This window comes from Nicotiana tabacum, chromosome 10, assembly GCF_000715075.1.
Source record: "Nicotiana tabacum cultivar K326 chromosome 10, ASM71507v2, whole genome shotgun sequence".
Lineage (NCBI taxonomy): Eukaryota > Viridiplantae > Streptophyta > Magnoliopsida > Solanales > Solanaceae > Nicotiana > Nicotiana tabacum.
Window position 1 is genome coordinate 332,068 of NC_134089.1, and position 23,064 is coordinate 355,131.

General features: G+C 39.0%; 1 protein-coding gene across 2 annotated transcripts; it reads right to left on the bottom strand.

Moving 5' to 3' along the window:
* Positions 1–6,073: 6,073 nt before the first annotated feature.
* LOC107774012 (endoglucanase 8-like) lies at positions 6,074–11,927 on the bottom strand. Of its 2 annotated transcripts, none has more exons than XM_075222390.1 (7): positions 11,649–11,927; positions 11,070–11,477; positions 10,127–10,219; positions 9,846–10,007; positions 8,367–8,478; positions 8,060–8,223; positions 6,074–6,141 (listed from the first exon to the last, which is right to left on the bottom strand). In XM_075222390.1, exons 1-7 carry the CDS (start codon positions 11,886–11,888, stop codon positions 6,115–6,117), a joined length of 1,206 nt encoding a protein of 401 aa, XP_075078491.1. In that variant the 5' UTR covers positions 11,889–11,927; the 3' UTR covers positions 6,074–6,114.
* Between the last annotated feature and the right edge of the window lie 11,137 nt (positions 11,928–23,064).

The window sequence follows — 23,064 nt, forward strand, 5'->3', positions numbered from 1 at the left end:
GTTTCCTTTCTTAGGGACTATTACTACGTTTGCTAACCATTCGGGGTATTTTACTTCACGGATGGACCCTATTTTAAGAAGCTTGGTGACCTCGTCTTTGATGAAAGCATGTTTGACCTCGCACTGGGGTCTTCTTTTTTTCTTCACCGGACGGAATTTCGGGTCCAAGCTTAGTGTATGGGTGGTGATTTCTAGTGGGATACCTGTCATGTCGAGATGGGACCAAGCGAAACAGTCCATGTTAGCTACAAGAAATTGAATAAGCTTTGTCCTGAGCTCAGGATTTAAACCCGTGCCCAGGTATACCTTTCGTTCAGGCAGATGTTCGATTAGTATGATTTGCTCCAGCTCTTCAACCGTTGATTTGGTAGCGTCAGAGTCATTGGGGACTATGAAGGATCGAGGGATTCTATAATCCTCATCTTCGTTAGTCCCCTGCTTCTCTTGTTGGGTCGAGGACGGCGTTTGTGATTGCTATTTGGCCTCTTGTTTTCCCTTCGAATTTGACCCCTTCGTCGATGAGAGTGTTGATATCGGAATTACTTCATCAACGACAAACATTTCCTTTGCAGCGGGTTGCTCCCCGTAGACTGTTTTGATTCCCTCTGGTGTTTGGAATTTTAGAACCTGGTGAAGGGTCGAGGGCACTGCTCTCATGTTGTGGATACATGGTCTCCTGAACAGGACGTTATACATCATGTCGCCCTCGATCACATGGAACTTTGTCTCTTGGATAGTCCCGACCACGTTTTCTAGCAAAGTTATATCGTCCTTAGTGGTTTCACATGCCATGTTGAATCCGTTTAGTATTCGAGCTGCGGGCATGACTTGGTCTTGTAGACCGAGTTGTTCTACAACCCTCGATCGAATGATGTTGGCCGAACTACCTGGATCAATCAACAACGTTTAACTTGAGTCGTATCCATGAGTACAGATATTACCAGTACATCATTATGAGGATGTATGATTCCTTCTGCGTCTTCGTCGTTAAAGGACAAGGTTCCTTTCGGTATGTAATTCTGAGCCCGAGATTGCTTCTCCCTTGTGATCGGCACCTTATTGCTTTTTAACACTGGCCCTTGGGGAGCATCGATCCCTCTGACAATCATGTGAATAACGTGTTGAGGTTCTTCTTGCTTATTTTTTTTGTTGAACTTCCTATTTTTGAAATGATTCTTGGCCCGATCACTTAGAAACTCGTGAAGGTGCCCTTCATTGAATAGCCGGGCCACTTCTACTCTCAATTGTCTTCAATCTTTAGTTCTGTGGCCATGGGTGCCATGATACTTGCATACTTGATTGGGATTCCTCTGGGCTGGATCGGTCTACAGAGGTCAGGGCCATTTAGTATCTTTGATGCGTCCGATAGTCGATATGATGGCGGATGCATCAACATTGAAGTTATATTCTGATAATCGTAGTGCTTCCTTAGGTCCGATATGCCTATAGGAACATTCTTGCTAATGAGCCCTCGAGATCTCTGGCCTTGATCATTTCTCCTCACACCTCATGCAGAGTTGTTCCCTGGCCCGTTGCCCCTACGATCTCTATTATACGGCTGGTATCGATCCTTATTCGATCTTGGTTCTCGATCAGCGTCCCTTTTGGTAACAGACCCGGAAGGAGCCCCAGCTGGTCGTCTTCGACTCTAATCTTCGATTGATATCGATTATGTACATCGACCCAGGTAACAGCCGGGTACTCAATCAAGTTCTGCTTCAACTGTTGTGAAGCCACTGAGCTTCGTTCATTTAGTCCTTGAGTGAAAGCTTGAACGGCCCAATCATCGGCGACCGGTGGTAGATCCATTTGTTCCATTTGGAACCGAGACACAAACTCTCTAAGCATCTCGTTGTCTTTCTGCTTTACCTTGAAAAGGTACGACTTTCTAGTATCGACCTTTATGGCTCCGGCGTGTGCTTTTACAAAATAATCTGCAAGCATGGCAAAAGAATTGATAGAGTTAGGTGGTAAATTATGGTACCATATCATTTCCCCCTTTGACAGGGTTTCCCCGAATTTCTTTAGTAACACGGATTCGATCTCGTCGTCCTCTAAATCATTCTCTTTAATGGAACACGTTTAAGAGCTGACATACTCATTGGGGTCGGTCGTTCTATTATACTTAGGAATCTCGGGCATGCAGAACTTCTTGGGGATCAGTTTGGGAGCCGCGCTCAGGGGGAAGGGCTTTTGTTCGAACTTTTTGAAATCCAAACCCTTCAATATTGGTGGTGCCCCTAGGATCTGATCAACCCTGGAGTTATAGGTTTCTACCTTCTTGTCGTTTGCTTCGATCTCCTTTTTCCATGACTCTATCCGCTTTGTAAGTTCCTCGAGAATTTTTATAATTTCGGGGTTAGTCCCCGGTTCTTGTTCATTTGACCTTACCACAGCTGACCCCGTTCTGTGGGTGACTTCTTGGGCTGGACTAGGCTTAGCCCTGCTTGGTGCCTGGGTTTGGCTCTGCAACTGAGGCTATCGCCACCTGTTGAGCTTGTAATATTTCGAAGATCATTCGTAGGCTGATCCTGTCTTCTCCGATATTTTGGGTATTTCGAGCTGCAGATCGGGTTCCACCATGGACTCAGTTTTCGGTACCAGTATGCTGGTTCGCGTCGATGGCCACATGTGAATTAACGTCAATCGGATCCACCGCCCGAGTCCCAACGGGGTCAGCGGGTGACCTTACATCACTAGGCGTCACGTTGTTATTCTCACCTTGATGGCCAGATCCGTTGTCGATATACGGGGGCAGTAATTGAAAGTTCGTCATATTTAGCCTGAAATCAAAGACACTTCAAAGAGCAAGTGTAACATTGTGTGTTTTATAGAGATTTGTATCAAATAACCACTATTATCCTTAGCTTCATGGTGGGCGCCAAACTATTTACCCGAAAAACGGAAAATAATTGAATCTATACACGGCTCTAAGGATACATGATATCACTATACTATACTATATATACATCTCATTTAGTATATATACTATACTATACTATACTATATATACATCTTATATATAGTATATAAGATATATATATATATATATATATATATATATATATATATATATATATATATATAGCTTATCGAATATAGCTTATATATATACTATACTATACTATATATACTATACTATACTATATATACATCTTATATATAGTATATAAGATGTATATATAGCTTATCGAATATATATATATATATATATATATATATATATATATATATATATATATATATATATATATAAAAGCTATATTCGATAAGCTATATATACATCTTATATAGCTTATATAAGTTGTATATATAGTATAGTATAGTATATATACTAAATATATATATATATATATATATATATATATATATATATATATATATATATCGAATATAGCTTATATATTATACACTTAGTAACAATAAAGTAAACAATAGTAGCAATTATAGAAGAAAATTAGAGAGAGATTGTGATAGATTGATGATTTTGTAAGAAAAAATGAAAGAATGATGGGGTATTTATAGTTGAAAATAGGGAAAAAGTGTAATTATAAAAAGTTTGGGATTAAAACAAAGTTTGGGGGGTTAAATGGCTATTTTTGACAGCCCAATGGCTATATTTTAAAAATAAAATAGTCGTTGGGACCGTTTGGCCCGCTAAGGGACCGATCTGGTCCCGGGCCGGTCTAGGTCGCTGGCGGGCTAAATGGTCCCGGGCCTGGCGGGCCCAAATCATAGGACCGGCCCAGGCCCACTAAAACCGGGCCAAACTGTCCTGGCCCGTTTAGCCCGTTTTGCCCGTTTGGCCCGCGGTCCCGGGCTGGTCCCGAGCCTAGACCGGCCCACTTGTCACCCTTATAATAAAATAATGATGTTGAAAGAAGGCACTGTATTGCTTTTTTTGCATAAAATAATGTGTCCCCTACAAATGATCAGATCCCCTTTATATAGTAGGGAAGTCCTACTCTCAATATAATCCTAAATACAGTAAGGAATCACATGATAAATTCATTAATTGGCCTTTCCTTGATATGCGCCAGGATTTCCGCCGAGATTCTCGCCCAATTGCGGATATTCCGGCTTTTTTATTTTTTGGCTCGATAAGATTTTCTCAGTCTCGCTCGATCTCTATTTTGTTCGGTCTCGATTTTGGCCAATCTCGATCTTGATTGGTCTCTATGTTGCTCGATCTCGATCTTGGCCGATCTCTATTTTGCTCGATCTCGATCTTGATCGGTCTCTGGGTCACGAGCTCGGCATCCTAACTTCGCATCATGACTCGATATTACACGAGGTTGAATCTTGGTCTATCATGTTCCAGTCTGGATTAATCATACGAAGGGCAAGCTCGATTTTGACCGTATACAAGTTAGAAATGGTCAAGAATGTGAGTGAAGTACTTTGTCTCATAATTAAGCTTTTTGCTTTTAGAGGTTAAAGGCGTGTAGTACTGATCTTCCTGTCGAATATATATAGGAAGAAGAAGAAGATGGGAATCTTGGTACGATTTTGGCAAAAGAGAGAACAGAAAAACACAACCAAAAAAAATAGAGGAGAAGAGAAGAAAATTAATCTGCGGCTCTTGATCCTTTTTTTCCACATAGGGTGTGCCTGTTTATGAGTCTCATATGTAAAATCAAGTTTTCTTGTTGCCTTTTAAGGATATTCTACATCAAAATTATCAACTTTACATGAAAAAAGAAATAAATGAATTATCAACTCTTTTTATCGATATATGATAGAGAATCTCTTCGGATCGTCTATAAATAATCTCAAATGAAAATTTTAAAGTTATATTATTTTAAATATATAAACATCTTTTTTATGGATAAAAAAAAATAAAAGTGTCAGATAAATTGAGACAAATAGATATATAATGATATGCCTATAATTTATATCGTTTTATTTAGAGTAAATTCACTAGACCCCCTTAAACTTAGTGTTTGGGAAACAACACTCCCCTTATTTTTTTGAATGGGACCGAGTACCCCTGAGCAACACTTTCCAGTTAGCTTTAAAATTTTATTACAAGGAAAAATATATTGTTAGTATTTTTTTCTCTCTCTTTTTGCTTAATGGCAGGCACTCTCGCTTTCTGTTGGTAGTAGATTTTTATAACTAACCATTGTTTTCTTTCATTGTTGATCACTTTACTGGGTACCCCTAAGCAACACTTCATTGTTGCTCTGATGGTAAGCACCCTCCACTTCCAACCAAGAGGTTGTGAGTTCGAGTCACCCCAAGAGCAAGGTGGGGAGTTCTTGGAGGGAAGGATGCCGAGGGTCTATTGGAAACAGCCTCTCTACCCCAGGGTAGGGGTAAGGTCTGCGTACACACTACCCTCCCCAGACCCCACTAGTGGGATTATACTGGGTTGTTGTTGTTGATCACTTTACTATCTGGTTATTTTTATTTTGCTTTTATATGACTACTTGGTACTGTCCCTTCTTGTTTATACTTTCCTGAGCCGAGGATCTATTGGAAACAACCTCTCTATCCTCACAAGGTAGGAGTAAGGTCTGCGTACACACTATCCTCTCCAGACCCCACGGTGTAAGATATTACTGGGTATGTTGTTGTTGTTGTTGCTGCCTCTTTTTGCTAAAGGATAGACAAACAGAGCATATGAACTACTCTCTGGCAGAATGCATACATAATAGTAGCCTACAACTGCATCTAGTTACAGATCTTTAGGACCCAATTACTTGAGTTTAAATAACGTGTATAGAGATAGTAGTACGTCCATGATGCTTTCGAAAATGTAAATTTTAAAAATCTTTTAAGAACTATTAGAGTTCTTACCCTTGAGAATAGACACAAGAAACGACGGGGTAACGATGATGGTACGTACCACTTTTTATAGACAACTCCTGGCTTTTTTGATTAGCATTTAGAATAAGCATATTCAGCTATATGTCATCTACTAAGCCAAAATTGAGAATGAGACTTGGTGAATTTAGCGCTGCTGCTACTAGTCCCACAAAATGAAAATGTGGTTTTGGTTGTGCATAGAAAATGTTGCCACCTTATTTATTAAAATACAAGGCTGCTGATCCTTTCTTTTGAACTTGTGTTATTTTTGCCCATTGATAGGACTAGTAAAAGAAATCCACATTATGTTCCAGCATACATCAATTGCTCCTACGATCAACAACTTACTGATTAAATTAGAGTTAATATTCATTGCAGAACTCTTGAGACAGGAGAAAAAGATGAGAACAGTATCCATATACAGAATGTCAAAGAAACGCAGGGCAATATGACCGATAGTATGAAATTTCCTCCCCTAGGCCTACCTCTCTAACTCAGCTCAACATCTACAAAAAGTACTCCTTCTCATTTTGATCATAATTACAAGGTAAGCATCTTTCGTATTAAAAAGTCGTTTTTCATGATAATACTTCTCATTAGAGAATTATTTCCTCATGTTTGGTAAGATGGAAGTCACTTCCAAAACAAGAAAAAAAAAAAGAATTTTCATTAAAAGATTAAAAAAAATGACTTTCATCACTTATGGGCAAAATTTATTTTCCTCACTAACCTATCTATATTTTTAATTTGAAGGCACATGGAGAAGTCAAAGAAGACATTGATGTTTTAATAGTTGGCATATATAGTGAAAAAATGATTACTTGTAGTACTTTGTTCATCGATTGAATAGGGAACAAGACATTGTTGTATTAATAGTTGGCATATGGTATAGTGAAATAAAAAGACTAGTCGTAGTAGTTTCTTCGTTGATTGAATAAGGAAGAAATAGAATGTTGAACAATAATAATATATGGTATAGAGAGGGTGGCCTTTGCACACCACTCTATTCTCTCTTTAAATTGGAAGAGATCAAGTATGGGCTGAAAAGTAAGCCAAAAGGCCCACCAATGGCGCATTAACGTAAGTAGTGGGCTCCGACTCCTGAAAGAATGGCCTTGCGTCTGGGAAGGAATCAGTTATATTGGGCCCACCAACAACAGCACCAATCAAGCGATTTGGATTTGGATTTGGTGATAAGAAATAATTGGACCCTCCTTTGCACCCAATACGGGCTGGGTGGGCCGCCACAGATGGTAAAGAGCTACCTCTGTGGTGAATCCTTAATGGGTAACGTGGACCATACCCCACCATGTATGACATTCTTTGCGGATTATCTCCAAGAATGTAATCCACCTGTAAGGCCCAATGTATAGTTTTATTGAAGATTTATGATATTATATACACAAAAATTAATTTAAAAAGGCATAAATAATGACATTGAAGGATGGATACATTAACAACAACAAATCTAGTGTAATCGTACAAGTGAAGTCGGAGAAGGATAAGCACGCTTTATCCCTACCTTGTGAAAGTAAAAAGGCTGTTCCGACAGACAATAGACTCGTTAAAAGCATAGTGAAAACATTCTTGAAAAGAAATACAATAATGAGCAAGAAATAGTAACAACACAACGACTTGGAAGGATGGATATGTGGAACAATGATCCGTGAGATCTCATATCAATATTATTGATTTCTTGCAACAAAAGGTAATTAAGATTTAAGACTTTGAAATGGGCAGATGGGCCCACAAGTTTTTTCAAGTTCATTCACCGCAATTTGAGGAAATTTAAAGAACACGGGGTCCTTTTAATTTTGGTTGTATAGGGAGAGTGAAGTGACTGAAAGAGCTTGTATCGTAATTTTTACTTCAAAACAATATTAGGTGCAGACGAAATGATCACTATTGAAGTGCGACTCTAATCTAGAATATAGTCGACGGAAATCTAAACCTGTTTCATTCCAAGATATTAAACGTAGTAGTAGGTTCTGATTTCATTGGTTCCAATTTTTATCCTAATTTTTTAAGGAATTAACTTATATGCTTAAAAATACTTTACACTATAAGCATACTTACTTATTGCAACATGTAATATGTCAAATGTTTTAGGTTTCGAATCTCATTTCTTATGAATTATTATTTGTTGTTATCATTTATGTTATTGATAGTGTAAAACAAAATTTCACTATCACGATATAAAAATTATACTCAATTTTTGAAGAATTACATTGGGTGGGTGCAAAATTACCTGACGTTTGGCAATATGTTTGAGGAGAGCAGGGGTGGCTGAGATGGAGCCACATGGCACGGCATGATTGGCGTGGCTTAGATAATTAGAGTAAGCGAGCAGTAGGAAGGACAAGGATGTCACATGCTGCATGTTACAAACGCCAGGTTTGACAATGAGTCCACCTTCTCACCCACAACAACAAAATGACAAACATTATTAGTATTATACTATATTGTAATTCACTCGCAGTTCTTTCATATTATTATTAAGTATTTCTTCAGCATTCACTTTTCGAAAGTAGTAGTCAGATAATGCCTTTTGTTACCCGGAGAATATTGCACTTGGGGATGAGAAATTCCAGGTAATATTGAGCAGATGAAGGCATCTGCATTTACTTGAAAGGATTTTAGATCTGGTGCTCTTCCCATCAACACCTCCTGTTGAAATGTTAACCAAATTAAAATTAAGGTGCTAAGTAATATTGGAGTGCTAAATAAAAGCTAATAATAAGATTAGTAAAATAAATCCTGAATCTAGCTAGTTGTTGGTTGAAAGAATAGCTAAGAAGAATCTAAGCACAGTTTACAAGCCAACTTGTCAGATATATATTCTGTGGGCAAAATTTTAGTTAAAAAGGGACCAATAGGAGAATAAAATATTATGCCAAAATGAGTACTGTCAAAACTGGAGGAGGAAACCCCTTCCCCTTATAATGGTAAGTCATAATCACACTGTTTTCGAAAATATAAAGCAGATAGTTGCCACTTGTATCATATATCTGTGTATGTATACTGTATAGGGAAGATTAGTAACTGACCTCCCACAACTTTTAGCACATGCTTACACCAGTAAAGTCACTGATCCAAGTTGGACCCCTCTCTTAACACATACCCATTACTTCAAAGACTACTCCCAAGCTCTCTTTTTTTGGGTCATTTTTTATTTTATCTATATTTTGCATATACACTTCACATGGAGCACTTCTGTAGGCTTCACCTTTCAAGTCTTCTTTTTTCCTACTTTCATTTTAACATTTTTGGCTTTCCTGTTTTCCTCTTGAATTCACAGTTTCCGCAGCTTTTTACTGCTTAATTCAGTTCCCTGTTCAATTTTACATAAAATTGTACACTATTTGACTAATACTTTTGATAGCTCATTCCATTCCATGAATCACATGACATTGTAAAAGGTTGGATAATTTAAACCATTTTTTCTTGAGCTTTTATATGTTTTAGTATGATATTTTTTATTGAGGCGAGAATAGGATAATTGAAGGGTAAGGATAATTGTCAAGTAAATGCTAGGTAATTGTTTTTATTTGTCTAAATATTAGTTAGAAATATCCGGTGAATTAGTTACTTCACGCAAGGACGCTACATTAAAAAAAACTACAATATTCTCAAGTAAAACACACATGGAGCCCATAACGTAAACTATCATGTGAAATAATCACACTTGCTCTAATTTTCAAAGAGCAGTAGCCAAGAGGACCCCACCAATGGATATCCACTAAACACTGATACAGATAACTATATCTACACCATGTGATTGGCAGTCATTTTTTCTGAACAAGTCAAGAATAGATAATCACAGTACCAGAAGAATAAATCTAAGTCATAAATGAGACAAGGATTTGATAAGTACTGTACAGACACAAGAAAGAAACCAATATCAATGTATTATGGGGAACCAAGAATAAGACGAATATGAAATGAGTAGTATATACTACTAGTGGATTAGTTAATAAGTGATGTAAGTAATATCTCCTTATCCAGGTTATAAATTAAGTCTAGAACAGACTAACCTTGGAAATGAGGACATTAATCCCAGCGTGTTTATTATCCCAACCGAATTCATTAATGGTGTCTCCAGCTCTTAAAACAACCTCGTTTTTCACTATGTACTCTCTGTATTGACGCCTCCTTGTTGCTTTGTGTAGCCACGCCGCACCCCAAAGCAATTCGTCCTGTTTAATATCAACGATACCCAAAAAGATTTAAGTTAATATATGCTGATAATATAAAAATTAATTCTGATTAACTTGATCAGCGAACAAGATAATTTTCTTAATAAAAGTAAAGTTACCTGGTATCCATCAAAATCACAGTAAAAAGGGCAAACCGCAGAGTGCAAACTGGAGCTGTATGCACCTCTGTGCCTGTTGGCAAACTCGAAAACCTACAAAACACGAGACCGTTTTAATACAACGGTCATATTATCTTTTCCTTTTTCTGGGGTTGATAGTGATATTTGGAATATGGTGAGTGTTTTTATCTAAGGTATACTGAATGTAATCTTATTATTTCCAAAAGCAAGGTCTTGTTTAAAACACAACTGATATAATGATTCCCCCCGGTCTTTGTTCACACCATCTATTCACATGCAAAATGACTATGGTTACACGAAATAACTATATGTCCACACTAGTAACTTAGCTTTAGCTTGACAAAATGGGGGAAAAAACTAAAGAAAAATGCTAGTAATATCCCTTCTAGTTTTGAAGAAATTCTAGTTTACTAGTGGAAAAGCTAGTGTAAACCCGTCCTTGGTAATTCCCAAAGGAGGATTGGGTACAACTATAAGGCCAATTAGCAATATGGGGAAATTCTTGGGAGGACCCAACAAACTTATTTAATGCTTCCAGACCAATATCCAGAAAAGGACACTAAGACAACACTTCCCAAAGCATTTCGCTTTTGAGACTTTAGAGAATGAATCCACACTTTATGGACCTATCCTGGATTTGCTAAATTATACATTATTTCCCTCTTAAACTTTATGTCCATGCTTACTAATTACACCCGATAATGTGGGATAGTTTCATGCAACAACACATATTACTCCTTATCTCTTAATTAAGACACTTTTTTAAAATAAAATGTCAGCATTAACCTAAGTTGCTTAAAAGTGTATAGTAGTACGTACATTTTATATACATCGCAAACAATTGTTATTCCGGAAGAATAAAGCGAAAAGAAAAAAGCTAAAACAGTAGAGAAAAGACCAAAGAGAAACAGTATAGACTTACTTTAACGGCACGATCAAGTAGGAGACCAGAGTAAGAAGAGTCGAGTGACCGGAAAACAATGGACGCGGCGGCCAAAGAGGCAGCGATTTCGCCGGCGACGTCTGATCCAGGATGATTCTGGTCAATCTTGTAAACAGTTCTCAAAGTGTCCATATCTTCTGGCCTCTCCCAACAGCTATGGTCAGAAAATGCATCACCCACTTGCACATATATGACGCCTTCCTTAGCCGTCGCTTTTAACAAGAAATCCGTCGCCCACTTCACTGCCTTCACGGCGTTTCCAAGCTCACTTCCGATGTTCCTTTTGAAGTCTATTATGCTCCACGACAACAATGTGGTAGTGAACGCCATTGGAAAGACGAATTTGACGTTGTCCCCGGCATCATAGTAACCTCCTGTCAAGTCCACCTGTACAAAACGTCACGCGTAACTTAGCTCAATTACTAACCATTTCTATCATGTGGAAACTTTCTCATATTAATTGCGGGTTGAAAAGTAAAAAGCTAGTTATACATAAATTAATTTTAAAAATTTACATTCCAGCTAGCTTGGGATTGAGAAATTATAATTGTTACTTACTCCGGCGGAGGCGCCATCGTACAAGGCGGAGTCTTTACGCCACTTTATACGTTGGTCGGGTGGAAGTTTGCCGGAGCGTTGGCCTTCGAAGAAGAGGATGCTTTTTCGGAGGGCGTCGCGGTAGTCATGGCCACCGGCAGAGCAATGCCGGAGGGGATTGACGGAGAGGAAGAAAATGAGAGCTAGACTAAGGGGAAATGACGGGAAACCTGCCGGAAAGCCGCAATTTTTTCGCGCCATATTTAGTTGCTCGAGACTACTCACAAGTAAAGAGGACTACGATATAAGACTGTTTTATATAGGGGGGGAAAGTGAGAAAGTAGTTGTCATTGGATTCCTGGGGCTACACCTGTAGGGTCATTACACGTGGTGGAATGTCAGTGGATGGGGTTGAGAAACCGATGAGGAGAGTTTTGACCGTTTTCTACCAACGGTTTGACCGGTTCTTTGTTTGGCTGGACCGGGTAAAATATGGCTGGAATTTTCCTTTATCCTTTTTGCTTTCCAGCTAGCACCACAAGATTAATGCTGTGGAGGTGAAACAACTATCAAGATTCTTTTGTTTGCTTTTTTTGGTGAAACAAGATTTAATCACAATTTCTAGGATTGAGCCAGAAAATCATAGTATTACCCAATTATCTATTGCCTCTAGTTTAATCACCTAAATGACGTGGTTCTACGGGGCGGCTCACAAAATTAGAGGTTTAAAGCCGAACTTTAATGAAAGGACTTAATTTATTTATCATAATTTTTATTTGAAATCTATTATTTTAACTTTTGTAGATAGAGTCATTAAAAATGCTTCTTCAATCTGTTACCACTAATTCATTTAATCTCTCTTGAACCATTGTTAATCTAAGGTAAGATTTTATCAATTTTAATTTTGAAAACTTATTTCCATTGAAGGAACTGTTACAAGAATTATTAAAATTATTTTATAAGTAATATTGACATTTAAAAAAGAATCATTTTTTTTATTTGATTGAATATATTATTTAAAGTAGTATCTTTTACTTATACTATTTCTCTTAATATTTTTAGTTGGAAAAATATGTTTAAGCTATCAATGACCATTGTGTTTTAAAAAATATTCAATATTAAGACTCTCATCATTTGGTGATCTTAATTTGTACATTCAAGGTTGCAAATTCTTTTTATCTATAATTTTGAAGACAGAAAAGAAATAAGACCTCTTAGCTATCTATGATAACATCAATATGCATATCTTTTGATTTTATACTATTGCTAGTTGAATTAAAAATAATTAATATATTATATTTAATAGTCATACCCAATAAAAATTAGAAATTTTCAAGCTCATATTTTGCTAAACAAGTAGCTTCATTTTTAATTTTTTGGATCCTCACAAACTTCTACTAATGTCAATAAATCATCTCTTATTTGTGAAACTTAAAATCTTATGCTTTAATACTTTTGATACTGAGTTTCTTAATGTTTTTATAACAATGGTTTAAGAGTTAGGTTGGATGTTTGGGCACACTATCTTTTAAAACCTTCTATCGCTTGTTAGAAGAAGAGAAAAAATAGTGAATATATACGTTATACCATCCCAAAATTATATTTTAACTTTGTACAAGAATTGACTATATCACAAAGTACATTTAAATTATAACACTACAAAACTTATGTATAAATCTATTAGGAAAATTCTGGGCCTACATGATCCATATATAATGTCTACAAAGAGGTGCAGAAGTTTTGAAATCACAAGCTCTATAGTTTAAGTAAAATCTGTTTATATAATATATTAATTCAACTCTGCTTAACTCAATTAAAGAACGTTCTTTCCGTCGTTGTATTTTCTAAAATACTGCTAATGATCCTTATTACATAGCAAGAATTGTGATGCAAAGTTAAAAATGGAGACGGTGGCAGGCAGCTGAATAATTGAGACGGTGTGTAGAGACACAAATGAATGGGTGGGGTATTGGGGTGGCTCACCGTCAGTTGATGGGGAACACGTGGAAGTTCTGAAAAGTGATAAAATGGGTCCCATTATATCCAGTCAGATTCACGAACTATGATATGGGTTGCTGAGTTGGCCCGTTTTGACCGAAATAATTTCCGCCGTTAATTCAGTGGAAAATTGTTTCCTTTTTTTCTTGGTTGTTCTCCTTTCGTTATCCTTTGCGTGAGGCTTGGTTTCTTCATATTTCATTGATGTGGCGGTGGGAAGATATAAAGTTATGATTATGATCTTTCTAAAGCCGGTTCATTGGTTACTCTACTGCTTTCTTTCTTCCTTTATTGTAGCCTTCAAAAGGAGAAAAATGAAGAAAAGATAAAGGGAAATATAATGGAAATAGTTGAAGAAATTTAATTTAAATTGGTCCAAGTTTATCTTCTTTTAAAGAGGAAAGTTAGGACAAAAAGAAATAAACTATAATCTGATGATACCATTGAAAATCTCTCACACAATCGATGTAGCTTCAATATTGGTTGTCCTCCCTAATCCCCTAGTGTAACAGAAAAACTTTTTAAAAAATAATAATAATAATAATCTCTATGTTGAATGTTAATCAGTCGTGTTTAGCTGCTAGCTTCATGAATTTGGACAAAATTTTAAAAACTTGAAACCCTATTTATAGAAAAGAAATTAGTGTAAGTTGAAGATGCGGCAAGTGTTCAAAATATTGTATTAGCGTCACTAGTATCTTTCTAATGTCATGTAGAACAAGAACACAAATGACAATGATACCAACAGTGAAAAATGAAGAGTTGGGAAGTGAGACTAAAGACGAGCAACAATAGAGGCGCATAGAACGGAATATATTGACACCAAAATTTTCGGAGAAGTAGAAAGTTTGTATTGATTTTCACCAACATATTTATCAAATTTCTGCCTTGTTTCAAAAGAACACGTCCCAATTTAACTATTTCTAAAGAAATTCGCGTGCACAATGTAAGTTTTCCACACAAATGATTAGGACCAAGAAACATAAAAAGAAGGGTGTCGAGCCGCTAAACTTTTGGGAGTTATCAACGTAGAAAACCTTAAAGAAAAAAAAGGTAACGTAAGTGTGAAATGCTACGCCGTAAGTTTTTTCTTCTTCCCAAACTACAAAAATCTGCTGAGAAGTATTTTTTTTAAAATTATTTTTATCAAAGTACTTTTGATGAAAAGTAATTTGTATTTAATTAATTAATTTAAAAAATACTTCTGAGTAGCAATTAATATTTGACCATTTTTTTAAAAACTGCTTCTAAGTGTATTTTTCTCAAAAGTATTTTCGTAGATAAACTATTTTTTTTTGCTTCTCCAAAATTGCTTCCGTTTCTACTTAAAACCGTTTTTCTTCTTCTAAAAGTTTGGCGAAACACTTCAAATTTTAAAAAAAATACTTTTTTGAAAGAAAAAAAAAATATTTTTGGCTATGGAGAAACTTGGTATATGTCTCTCCACTTTTTCTTTGGCATGTCTACTTTATATTCCAAAGTAATACTATAATGGATGATAATTTGTAAAAAATCGAAGAAATAGTAGGACTGGGAAGAGAAAGCAAAAATTTATTTTGTGATTCTGCTTTAATTTGTGTCGTCAAAGAGTATCCTAAACAGGGAGTAGCTATTGCACTGCTAAACATCGTACTTGCACGTTATGCTTGCACCAAATTAATAAATAATAATTATTTATCCTCAAAATCGAATAACAATTAAATTTGTAAGTGATTTTAAGGATGCACGGATTAATTTGATACAAAACGATAAATTAAGTTACTATTGAACAAACAAAGATAAAATAAATTCAAACCACACGAGTAGGATAGTTCCAGCCTTACTGAAATATTGACCCTCGAGCCGGGCTCACCACAGCTGGCACCAATGAAAAAGAGAAAGAGCTAGTGACAGAGAAAATAGCGGTATATTACTTTGGTATACGTGTTATAATGTATTTCATGAATTATCACATCCTCTTTATATAGTAGGGAGTCCTACTATATGTACAACTCTATAAAAGGTAAAAAATATTCTGATTAACTAGTTGTCGGTTGCTTATCGATACATGCCGAAATCCCCGCTGTGATATCCTGCCAATCACGGATGTTTCGGCCTTCTATTGGCTATGCTTGATTGTCCAACAATGTTCTTCAAAATCGTTCGAGGTTAGGACCGATTCCGAAACCATGACCTCGATATTTTCGAGGGCAGGCGGCATGCCCCGGATTCTGGTTTGGTGTGACTTTTGGCTCGATTTGACTTTTGGCTCGAGTTGGACGCGACTCGGAAAGAACACGCCGACCTGGTTGAACAGGTAAAAATCTTGGAAGTTAGTAATGATGAGCTAGACACGGTGACTAATGGTCAGAACTCGCAGATCCAACAGAAGATTGATCGGATCGACCAACTCCGGATCGAGATGGATGTAATCAAGGTCGAGGCCGAAGAGTGGAAAGGCAAGATGGACCGCTTAGCCTAGGAAAAAGAGACTGTCCGGGCGCAATTGGTCTCGGCGAAGGCCCAACTTCAAGCGACGAGGGAGAAGGCTGAGGCACGGTCCTAGAAAATTAAGGAGTTTCAGTCTCAGCTGAGCTCGCCTATTGCCGATCGAGAGACCCTCGCCAAGGAGCTTAAAGCGGCCAGGTCGGTGGCTAAAATAACCATGGCTGATGCCGATGAGATGATGGCCAATACAAAGCCGATGTCGAGGCAACCCATAACCGCCTAAAAGACATTGTCGAATATGTGAAGTGGCAGTCCCGAAGGGAGGCCCTCGAGGAGGTTCATGCTCGGGGTTTTGATTTATCGGCCGAGATCAAAAATGCTAAGGGGCTCGAGGCCAAGGCCAAGAAATTGGCGTATCCCAAGGACAAAGAAGATTCCCGAGGGCGGAGAAGACACCGATGGTCCCGTTGCTGAGGCGGGCTCCGGCGAAGACCGGGCTATTTAGGTGCCTTGTAGATTTTTCTTTGTTTTTGCACCTTTGTACTTTTTGTTGAGGCCGTTTGCCCTTTGTAAAGATCTTATATATATATATATATATATATATATATATATATATATATATATATATATATATATTGTTCAGAGGTTTGAACAAGCCTTGTTCTTAATATTATTTTGCTTAAGACTTGTAGTACTTAGAATAGTTTAGATTACAATTTGCCGAGGGTAGCCTTTTGAATTGGTTTAGAAATTTTGAAGGCCTTATGTTTTGGTTACGGGTATCGGACGTCTTCGAGCCATTCTAAGACGGTCGTAGCCTTTCTAGTTCGGGGGTTGCCCAGTGGACTTGTTACCCCGAGTCATTCGGGCTTACCCAAGACATCCATCCCCGAATGGGGATGGCCGTAGCCTTTAAAGTTCGGGCACTGCCTAATAAGCTTTGTGCCCCCGGACTTTGTTATCCTAGGCCGTCCGAACCTGCCTTGGGAGGCAGTCCCCGAGTGAGGTGGCCCTTTGGCTCGACGTCTTTAGGAGACCAAATGTAAGAAAGAAAGAAATATAAGGGACAAAACATTTATATGCAAGATAGATACTTCCTTTCATTTCTGTGCGTAATATACAAGGTTACACATGTGTATAAGCTTTGTGTCAAGGTTCGGGTGGTCTATGTTGGGCACGGTTCATTTGATCGTTTGTCCCTTACAGTAAATCCTATCGATCGAGCCTAGACTATTCGAGCACAAAGTTTATTTCCTTGCTAAAATCATTATCCGAGGGTGATGCCACCCGTGTTCGAGGCCAATCATAGAGAAGCCTCGGATACTGTTGATGTGATCCTTGACACCGGTTCATAACCTGTCTTCGATTCTAATTAAGCACGATCCATTATTGCCTCATTAAAAACCTTACCGGAAAACCCATTTGAGACAACCTTTTCAAGGGAAAAGGAGTGCAATACGTGCTTTCAGGCCTAAAATTGTATCGTTCTTTGACGGTCACATGCAAGTGTTAGTCCAAAATGTAAATAAATAAAAGAACTGAATGGGGTCGTATCTTAGCAATAGTATCGTTACAAGTGAGTTATGTTTCAGTTGTTCGGTAGTCGCTCACCGTTCATTGCTCCGAGTTTGTACGATCCTTTTCCGGTGATCTCGATAATTTGATACGGGCCTTCACAATTCGGCCCCAGTTTCCCTTCGTTCGGGTTCCGGGTGCTTAGTGTGACCTTCCTTAATACTAAGTCCCCTACATTGAAGTGTCGAAGGTTGGCTCTTCGATTGTAATACCTCTCGATCCGTTGTTTTTGGGCGTCCAACCGGACGAGGGCAGCTTCGCGCCTTTCATCTAACAGTTCCGGGCTCATATTCATGGCCTCGCTGTTTGACTCTTCGGTCGCATATCAGAACCTGAGACTCGGTTCTCCCACATCGACCGGTATTAGATCTTCGGCGCCGTAAACTAACAAGAATAGGGTAGCCCCGCTACTGGACTTTGAGGTCGTACGGTATGCCCATAGGACTTCGGGCAAGATTCTTTCTATTTTCCTTTGGCATCGGTCAATCTCTTTCTGAGGTTTTGGAGTATGGTTTTATTCATGGACTCCACTTGTCCGTTCCCACTAGGGTGATAAGGTGTTGATAGGATTCTTTTGATCTTATGATATTCAAAAAACTTGCTTACTTTGCTGCTGATGAACTGTTTCCCATTGTCGCACACGATCTTTGTCGGCATTCCGAACCGGCATATTATGTGGTCCCAGATGAAATCAATGACTTCCTTCTCCTAACTTTCTCAAACGCCTAGGCTTCCACCCATTTAGAAAAATAGTCAGTCATAAATAGTATAAATTGAGCCTTACCGGGTGCCCATGAAAGGGGGCCGACGATGTCCATTCCCCATTTCATGAACGGCCAGGGTTACAAGACAGAATGTAGATGCTCCCCGAGCTGATAAATCATCGAGCACACCTTTGACACCCGTCGCATTTTTGTACGAACTCTTTCGTGTCATTTTCCATGCCGATCCAGTAGTAGCCGGCTCTGATTATTTTCTGAACTAATGATTCGGCGCCCGAATGATTTCCGCAGGTGCCTTCGTGGACTTCCCTCAGAACATACTTGGTGTCTCTTGGTCCAAGACATATTGTGCGTGGACCATCGAACGTTCTCCGGAGTAGGGTACCGTCTTCAGACAAGCTTAATCGGGCCGCCTTCGTATGCAGAGTCCTCGATTCCTTGGGATCCGGGGGCAGTTTTTCGGTCTTCAGATACTCTATATATTTGTTTATCCAGTCTCAAGTTAGGCTTGTTGAGTTTATCTCGGCGTGACCTTCTTCCACTACCTATCTCATGAGTTGTACGACCGCCCCCGAGTTGAACTTATCGTCGTCCCATTAACTTAGTTCACCACAAGGAGGGAGTCGCACTTAGCTTTGATCACCTCTGCCCCCAAGCTTTTGGCCAGTTCGAGACCTGCAATCATGGCCTCATACTCGGCCTCATTGTTAGTCAATTTTACAGTCCTAATAGATTGTCTAACTATATTACTTGTTGGTGACTTCAATACAATGCCAAGTTTGAACCACTTGAGTTCGAGGCGTCGTCTATAAAGAGGGTCCAGATTCCCGAAGAAGTCCCTAAGTTCAACAACAACTCTCTTTCGACCTCGGGTATTAGGGCCGGTGTAAAGTCGGCCACGAAGTGTGCCAAAATTTGAGACTTGATGGCGGTCCGGGGCTGATATTCGATACCGTACCCACTGATCTTAACGGACCATTTGGCCAATCATCCCGAGAGCTCAGGTTTATGCATTATGTTTCTCAATGGGTAAGTAGTTACAACACATATGGGGTGGCATTAAAAGTACGGTTTTAGCTTTCTAAAGGCGCTTAGCAAAGAGAGCGCCAATTTTTCTAGGTGGGGATACCTAGTTTCGGCCTCGCCTAGAGTTCTGCTAACATAGTAGATTGGAAATTGTGTACCTTTCTCTTCCCGGACCAGGACTCAACTTACCGCTACTTCGGAAACTGCTAAGTACAGGTACAGTTGTTCGCATGCTTTCAGAGTATGAAACAATGGCGAGCTCGAGAGGTACCATTTGAGTTTCTCCAAGGTTTGTTGGCACTCCGGAGTCCATGAGATGTTGTTCTTCTTCTTCAACAGTGAGAAGAACTGATGGCTCTTGTCGGAGGATCTCGAGATGAATCGACTCAAAGCGGCTATGCTCCCGGTTAACCTTTGTACGACTTTCACATTGTCCACTACGGTAATGTCTTCTATGGCCTTGATTTTATCAGGTTTGATCTCGATCCCTCGGTTGGACACCATGAATCTGAGGAATTTCCCGGATCCGACTCCAAATGCACATTTCTCCGGGTTAAGCTTCATATTATACTTCATCAATATGTTGAAGGTTTCCTGCAAATGTTTTAAATGGTCATCTACTCACAGGGACTTAACTAACATGTCGTCAATATAAACCTCCATTAATTTTCCTATTTGTTCTTCGAACATCCTATTTACTAGGCATTGGTAAGTGGCACTAGTGTTTTTTAGTCTGAATGGCATTATGTTATAGCAGTAGGTACCGTACTTTGTGATGAAGGACGTTTTTTTTCTGATCGTCGGGGTCCATCCGAATTTGGTTGTACCCGAAATAGGCGTCGAGAAAACTGAGGATCTCGTGGCTGGCCGTCGCATCGATCATGCGATCGATATTGTGCAAAGGGAAAGAGTCCTTGGGGCATGCCTTATTCAAATCTTTATAGTCCACATACATTCTTCATTTATTCCCTTTTTAGGGACTACCACTACGTTTGCTAACCAATCCGGGTATTTAACATCCCGAATGGATCCTATTTTTAAGAGTTTAGATATTTCGTCTTTGATGAATGCATGCTTGACTTCGGACTAAGGTCTTCTTTTCTGTTTGACTGGATGAAACGTTGGGTCCAGGCTCAGCTTGTGAGTGGTTATTTCTGGCGGGATCACTGTCATATCAAGGTGGGACCAAGCGAAACAATCTATGTTAGCTATAAGAAATTGAATGAGTTTTTTCTGAGCTCGGGGCTTAACCCTGTGCCTAGTATACTTTTCGATCGGGCAAATGCTCGATCAATATGACTTATTCCAGCTCCCCGACCGTCGATTTAGTGGCGTTGGAGTCATCAGGGGCTATAAAAGACCTAGGAACCCCATAGTCATCGTCTCCATTGATCCCCTACTTCTCCGGTTGGGTTGGGCCCGGTGTGGGTAATTGCTATTTGGCTTCTTCCTTGATGACCGAACATGGACCTTTTGTCGTTGTAAGTATGGATATCGGGGTTGCCTCTTCAACCGCGAACATTTCCTTTACGACTGGTTGTTCTCTGTGGATCAATTTAATCCCTCCTGGTGTTGGGAATTTCAACACTTGGTGCAGAGTTGCGGGTACTGCCCTCATATTGTGGATCCATGGCCTCCCGAACAGTGCATTATACCTCAGACCTCCTTCTATTACATAGAACTTGGCTCCTGAATGGTCCTGGCGACTTTCCCTGGCAATGTTATCTCCCCTTTAGTGGTTTCACACGCCATGTTGAATCTGTTTAGAACTCGGACTACAAGCACGATTAGATCTTGTAGACCGAGCTGTTCTACCACCCTCAATCTGATAATGTTGGCCGAGCTACCTGGATCAATTAGCACACGCTTAAATCGAGATTTATTTATGAGTACAGATATTACCAATGCATCATTGTGGGGCTGCACGATCCCTTCAACATCTTCGTCATAGAAAGACAAGGTCCCCTCCGGCACGTAATCTCGAGTATGTTTCTCCCTTGTGATGGATATTTGGTGCGCTTTAGCATCGACCCCTGGGGACGTCGAACCCACTGATGATCATATAAATAACATGTTGAGGTTCTTCCTGCTCGATTTGTTAATTAGAATCTCTATTCCTGAAATGATTCGTGGCTCGATCGCTCATGAACTCTCGGAGATGTCCATTGTTGAATAGCGAGGCTACTTCCTCTCTTAATTGTCGGTAGTCCTCTGTTCTGTGGCCGTGAGTGCCATGATATTTGCACATTAGATTAGGATCCTATCAGGATCCAAACTCCCTCCGTATAACGTCGTGACGGTACCTAGTCTCTATGACTAGGTAAGCCTAACAAATTGCGGAAAATAACAAAACGAAAGTAAAACTTGGCAACTAACAGCAGTGGATATCTGAATAACTAGTAACACTGTCGCTCGGCATGTACAATAACCAATACTCTATAAATACACAGTCTTCCCAAAATTCGGAACATCATAAGTCACAAGCTACATGAGGAAACTAGTATCTCTATACACCATAGTCTAATAAAAGAAGTACAGAAGGTAATTGACATGAGGGAGGATAGAAGGGGACTCCTAGGTCTGCGGACACGACAGATATACCTTGAAGTCTCCATACAACAGCAAGCACTCTCAGCTAATAGTGGGGCTGATTAGAAGTACCTGGATCTGCACACAAAAATATGTGCAGAAGAGTAGCATGAGTACACCACAATGGTACCCAGTAAGTATCAAGCCTAACCTCGGTCTAGTAGTGACGAGGTCATGTCAGGACCACTGGTAAATAATAAATAAGGTAGGAGAATATACAGTATAATAAGAGACTAGAATTTAACAAAAAGGAAACACAGCAAGGCAACACTACAATACATAGGGGTAAACATCAGGGGATCTCCCGATATACGTCTCGCAGTCCAAAAATAAATATACAGGGAGAACTCCCGAGGTACCGCCTCATAGTCTTAAAAGTAAATATACAGGGAGAACTCCCGAGGTACCGCCTCGTAGTCTCAAAAGTAAATATGCAGGGAGAACTCCCAAGGTACTACCTCGTAGTCTCAAAAGTAAATGTGCAGGGAGAACTCCCGAAGAACCACCTCGTAGTTTCAAAAGTAAATGTGCAGGGAGAACTCCCGAGGAACCGCCTCGTAGTATCAAAAGTAAATATATAGGGAGAACTCCCGAGGAACCGCCTCGTAGTCTCAAAAATAAATGCACAACTCAAACCGACAAATACAACAGTTAACAGCAAGATTTCTATAGTTATATTGATAAAGATCAAGGAAAAGCAGGAACTCAACTAGGCATGCTTCACATAGTTCAAATAAGCAGTTAAAGCACGTAGACATGCGATATTAGACTAAACATAATAACTACACATATTGGGATAGCTCAATTAAGAATGAAAATAGACTAATACTCATTTAAACGGTATAACTCAAATTAAAGGAAAAGCAGGTTGCTACTCACTAAAATAAATCGGGTTTTACAACAAATAGCCCGTGTACGTACTCATCACCTCACGTATACGTCGCTCACATATTACAACAATACCAGATCCTAAGTAGATTTCCCTCACACAAGGTTAGGCAAGCCACTTACTTCAAACTAAGCTCAATCAATCGGTAATAATGCCTTTTTCACGAATATCTGACTCCGAATGGCCCAAATCTAGCCAAAATAATTTACAT